The following is a 6,448-nucleotide window of genomic DNA, read 5'->3' as shown; positions in this document are numbered from 1 at the left end:
ATGACACATAAATTAGACAACACAGTTGAGACAACATCTTCGAGCTGAGCATCCTTCCAGCTGAGCGTCCCTCTAGCTGAGCGTCCCTCCAGCTGAGCGTTTCTCCATCTGAGCGTCTCTCTATTTGACGTCTTTCCAGCTGAGCGTTTCTTCTGCTGAGCATCCTTTCAGCCGATCGTCTCTCTTGCTGAGCGTCTCTCTAGCTGAGCGTCCCTCCAGCTGACCGTTTCTCCAGCTACGTTTATCTTCATCTAAGAGTCTTTCCAGCTAAACGTCTATCCCCAAATCTAAAGTTCCATAAATCACCCAAAATTGCTCCACAATCTCCCCCAATCAAAAACCATCACAAACAAACCTTCCAAATCATAAACAATTAAAAAGGGGAGAAAATTCCAACATTTCCTCTACAAAACAACTCCAATCTCCCCTTTTCCATCCAAGAAACAAGCAGTACACCCAACAATTTACACCGAAAACGGAAAAGAGACACAATAAGCAAAACAATGAACATATTTCGTACGTGATGTCAGCTACTTTTAACCAATTTTCCGAGACATAACGAACATGAAAGTCAACAAAAACATTTTTAACTTCTTTTTCGACTCTCTTTTCTCTGTGTGCTGCTGCTGCTTTCCGACTGATAACGCATTAAGCATTTTAAAAATTGTTTTATAAACATTGAATTGGAATGAGTTAAGATTGGAAGTTATGGGGTAGATGTATGGAGCGCATTTGATGTAAAATGTTAGTTGAGCATTCTTCTGGCTGAGCGTCTTTCTAGCTGAGCGTCTTTCCGGCTAAGCGACTTTCCGGCTATTTGTTCCTCTAGCTGAGCGTCTTTTCAGCTGAGCGTACCTAAAGCTGAGCGTCCCTTCAGCTAAGCGTCCTTCCTACTAAGTGTCTTTCAAACTGATATTCCTTCCAAAAATCACAAAGTGCCAGCTCATACTCAAGAAAATCTTAAATTAAGAGTAAATGCAAGAATTAAAAGGGAACATACACAGACGTACAGGACAGGAAAAAGTGCCCGGTCGATGGTAGAGAGGAATTTATTACACGTACGTGACTTTACATCAAAATCTCAGATTATTCTTTGCTTTATGTGTGCTTTAACTAGGAGTGAAGGGAGTTTGATTGTCTTTCACATATCATTAACTGCTGCTGCTGCTTGCTGTTGCTTGTGTCATAAGAATTACTCTTTTTTTTATTTATATTCTAATGTGACTAGTCATTCTTTAGGCAACTGGTTGATTGTATTTATGGATGATGACGAGAATTGATTGTAAGGAATGTGAATTATTGTATAAGAAGCTAATTGAAGCTATTAAGTCTCTTTTATAGCTTCCTTATTGATCAAATTGTGGGTTCACGAATTTGCTATCAAAAAGCTGTTTATTTTGCAAATTTTATCAAATTAAAAGCCCTAACATGACCTAGTCCTTATCTATCACTTAAATATCGTGAGGTATTAAAAATATTTATTAAAATTTGTTGCTATTTAAATCCAGCATTCTACTAATTAGCTTCATTAAAGTTTTTAGTGCTCTAGAAATGAGGCATAAAAATTTAATATTTCTGCTCCTTTTTTGTATAATTTGTGAGTTTAAGCTATTGTATATAGCAATTGCTGAGCCACATTTCGTTCTGGTTCCTTTGGAATTCGACAAACATGATGAAATCAACTTCTTCCACATTTTATTTGAAGAATTTCATCCTAAAACCAAGAAGTATACTAAGAAACCTTTGAAGACTACGGCGACAACCAAAACATCCCCTACTCGAATGACCCCTAAATCAACAACCGAATCATCGACTTCAATGACCCGAACCAGGCCTACATCGACTATCGAGTCATCGACCGTCCAAACCACACCAACATCGACTAAAGAATCAGTGACTTCAACTACCCGAGCCACACCTACATCAACCACAGAGTCATCGACTTCGACTACCCGAACCACACCTACATCGACTACAGAGTCAACGACTACGACTACCCGAACCACACCTGCATCGACTACAGAATCGTCGACTATCCAAACCACACCTACATCGACTACAGAATCGTCGACTACAACTACCCGAACCACACCTACATCGACTACAGAGTCACTAACTACAACTACCCGAACCACACCTACATCGACTACAGAGTCAACGACTACAACTTCCCGAACCACACCTGCATCGACTACAGAATCATCGACTACGAATACCCGAACCACACCTACATCGACTACAGAGTCAACGACTACGACTACCCGAACCACACCTACATCGACTACAGAATCAACGACTACGACTACCCGAACCACACCTGCATCGACTACAGAATCGTCGACTGTCCAAACCACACCAACATCGACTACAGAATCATCGACTACGACTACCCGAACCACACCTGCATCGACTATAGAATCAAGTACCACTAGGCCCACTACAAATTCTGGTAATAATGGGAATAACAACGGAAACAATGGAAATGACAGTAATGGAAACAGCAACAATGGACAAGGAAATAATGGCAATGGAAATGGTAATATTGGAAGTAGTGGAAATGGAGTAGGAAATTCGTGACAAATTCTACACAGTCAACAACCTCTTTTCGCCTTATCAATCAAAATTCGTGTACTTGACATTCTAAATTTCAATCAAAACTTAAAATATTGCTTAGTTTAATCCACAATTCCAGCAAGTCCAGTTGAAATAAAATAAATATGAAATTCCTTTGGACATTTTTATTAATTTTAGTTAAAGTTTTAGTTCTGATTAGTTTTAGTTTGATTGCAAATAAACCAGAAACATCCGCACAAATACTAGTTCCCATAGGGATAGATAATTCAGATTTAATAGATCTGTGGAACATTCTTTTTCCTCCTCCAAAACCGTCACGAAAGACAACGACGACGACTAAGGCTACGACTAGGACCACGACTGCAAGAACTTCTACTACACGATCTACGACTAGATCTGCAAGTCAAACTACATCTAAGATTACTCCATCTACAACTATGTCTGGTGACATAATTACACCATCACAAACTACAGTTACGATACCATCTAGTACTGCATCCTCTACTACAATTTCGATTTCATCTAGTACTCTTACTTCAACTTTGTCTGATGACCTGATCACAACAACTGAACCTACAGCTGTGATTCCAACTACTACTATATCTCTAACTGTGTCTGATGATCTAGTCACATCATCTGAAATCACAACTACAACTCCATCTAGTACTCCATTTTCAAGTATGTCTGATGATCTGATTACAACACCTCAAACTGCATCTTTAACTTCAGTTTCAATCGTGTCTGATGACTTAATCACATCTCAAGCCACAAGTACGGTTCCATCTAGTACTCCATCCTTAATTACAACAACGATTCCATCTAGTAATCCAACCTCAACTACAGCTGCGATTCCATCTAGTACCTTATCTTCAACTCTGTCTGACGACCAAACCACAACATCTCAAACCACAGCTGCAGATCCATCTAGTACTCCATACGCGACTACAACTGCGATTCCAACTAGTATTCTCTCCTTAACCACATCCATGACTCCGTCATCGACTACAGCTGCCATTTCATCGAGTACTCTTTCTTCGACTACAACTGTGATTCCATCTACTGTATCTTCGACAATGTCTAATGACCTGATCACAACATCTCAAACTACAACAGTAACTCCATCTAGTACTTCATCTTCAACTGTGTCTGATGACATATCCACAACATCTCAAACCTCAGTAGTGACTCCATCTAGTACTTTATCTCCGACTCGATCTGAAGAGTTAGCCACAACATCTGAAACTACAACATTAAATTCATCTAGTACTCCATCCTCAACTACAACAACGATTCCATCTACTACTTCATCCTCAACTACAGCTGTGATTCCATCCACAACTACAACTAAGATTCCATCTACTACTCCATCCTCGACTACAGCTGCGGTTCCATCTAGTACGCCATCTTCGATAACAGAAGCTATGTCTTCTAGTACATCCTCAACTACAGCTACAATTGCATCTAGTACTCCGTCATCGACCACAACTGCGGTTCCATCTAGTACTCCATCCTTGACCACAGCTGTAACTTCATCTAGTACTTCATCCTCGACTACAGATTCGACTTTATCGACTACTCCATCCACAACTACAACTGAGATTCCATCTACTACTCTATCCTCGACCACAGCTGCGACTACAGCTGCGACTTCATCCAGTACTCCATCCTCGACTACAGATTCGACTCCATTTACTACTTCATCCTCAACTGCAGCTGCCGTTCCATCTACTACTTCATCTTCGACTACAACTTCGATTACATCTATTACTCAATCCTCCACAAGGTCTGCAACGTCAACAATTTCCACGACAACAACAACATCAACTTCTCGCTCTAGTTCAACCACTAGGACAACAACAAATCCGACGACAACTACAAGAAGGACATCCACGACAACCACAACGAAAAGTACAACAACAACTCCAGCTCCAAATTTCAATACAAATATTACCGACCAATGTAGGTACAATCCTAAAGGAAAGCTATTGAACCAGTTTGGCGATTGCTTCGGTTCCTGCCTGACTGGATATTTAGTTGTATTTTCTGTTAGTCAAAATGACATTCAATGTTGCTGTGGATGAATATTGAAGCTGTTAATAAAGTTATTGATTGACCTCTTTGGCACTTGCACTTTATTTGATCCACAATACATTCATTAACACCTCAACTGGGTTCATTTTGCAGTCATTGTTACTTCATTAGTAAACTATCTAATATCAAGGTGAATTAAAGCAATTTCTTGCAGAAATTCTGCACCGCAAACTGTGTAAAGGCATAAATTTTATTAATTTTATTGCTCATTTCATGCTGTGCGTGGCTAAAAAAATATTTTATGGACATTTTTGGAAGTGAAATAATTTTTTGCAGTATGAAAAATGAGATCAAGAAGTGGAAACAGAAGCTGAATAATGTCAAGATCATAATATACTTTTTGGGTATCAATGGATTCAATTCTTCCGCATGAGCTCAAATTATTCATGCGAGGAAAATTGGTTAAATGATAGTTTGGTGGCCTTAGTATGGAATTTGGGGATTTTATGGTGATTTTGGTTGAAAATTTAGGATGCGGTTAGTATGGATATGATCTTGTTGTGTCTAAAACTGACCTTATCCCATAAAAAAGTGATCATATTCCTTCCTACAGTGACTTTATTTCTACCAAAACTGAACTTATCCCTTACAAATACTGACCTTATCCTTTTCAAAACTGACCTTATATGGAATATGTCCCTAAATAACTGAACTTATTCATTTGATAATTGATCTTATCCCTAGCAAAAACTGACCATATCCCTTGTTCCTTTCAAAAGTGACCATTTTCCATTCCTCTAATCCTAACTCTGAAGACACCAAAATTCAAGACATCCGAATCAAAATTCATCCATTAATTCCAATTCCTCCTCAGTTCCAAAATTCACATCAATTCCCAACCACAAACAATAAAATTGAAAGAATTAAAAGCATTATAAATGCCCAAAAAGTAATTCTAATCACCATTTCATGTACCCATATAGCCCGTATTATCATTATTCCTACTGAATCATTCACGGCAGACAACAAAATTTACTTCACTTGAATAACATTTTCAATTTTCATAGTCTTGTGAATGGGAAATTAAGTGCATCCTCTCATTCTCAATCCTCTATGCACATTACTATCTCCATTCATTCATTCTAAAATTATTTTATTTTTATTGAATAACATAAAAATTGGTAGGAAAAAATGTGAAGCACGTAAAAATGCATTTACACATTTTTCAAAAAATTAAAAAAATTCCCTTTTCACGTCACATAAAATAGAAAATCATAAAAAGAATGCATTATGAGGTTCAATTTGTGCAGGTAGATGAAAATATTGTAAAATATCCAATGAATGAGAATCATTGAGAAGGAATCTAAGACGCAGCAAAAAGGAAGCTAAGATATGATTGAGAAAAGTAAGAAAAGATTTTGGGTTTGATTTAGGATGAAGCGAATTTTGAGACATTTCGAAATTTTAAGTTTTTGCTTCAAAGCAACGCTCAAAATTGAGGTAACGCTTCAAAATGACGCTTCAAAATGACGCTTCAAAAAATGACGGTAACGCTTCAAAATGAGGTGACGCTTCAAAATGAGGTAACACTTCAAAATGAGGTAACGCTTCAAAATGAAGTAACGCTTCAAAATTGAGGTGACGCTTCAAAATGAAGTAACGCTTCAAAATTGAGGTGACGCTTCAAAATGAAGTAACGCTTCAAAATTGAGGTGACGCTTCAAAATTAAAGTAACGCTTCAAAATTGAGGTGACGCTTCAAAATGAAGTAACGCTTCAAAATTAAAGTAACGCTTCAATATAAGGTAACTCTTCAAAATGAAGTAACGCTTCAAAATTGAGG

The 6,448-nt window shown here is 37.9% G+C and overlaps 1 protein-coding gene across 1 annotated transcript; it reads left to right on the top strand.

Moving 5' to 3' along the window:
- The first annotated feature begins 1,782 nt into the window (after nucleotides 1–1,782).
- LOC139097921 (integumentary mucin C.1-like) lies at nucleotides 1,783–2,577 on the top strand. The gene has a single exon (XM_070649909.1). The coding sequence runs from the start codon at nucleotides 1,783–1,785 to the stop codon at nucleotides 2,575–2,577; it is 795 nt and encodes a 264-aa protein (XP_070506010.1).
- Nucleotides 2,578–6,448: the final 3,871 nt, after the last annotated feature.

The sequence above is a fragment of the Chironomus tepperi genome, unplaced genomic scaffold, assembly GCF_022539635.2.
Source record: "Chironomus tepperi strain 1889 unplaced genomic scaffold, CSIRO-AGI_Ctep_v1 contig_34, whole genome shotgun sequence".
Lineage (NCBI taxonomy): Eukaryota > Metazoa > Arthropoda > Insecta > Diptera > Chironomidae > Chironomus > Chironomus tepperi.
The sequence above is the reverse complement of the archived record's forward strand: the minus strand, read 5'-3'. Positions and strand labels throughout refer to the sequence as shown.

What these genes read in the sequence shown, in the direction of transcription:
- LOC139097921 (XM_070649909.1), top strand. Translation starts at nt 1,783, where the DNA reads ATGACCCCTAAATCAACAACCGAATCATCGACTTCAATGACCCGAACC.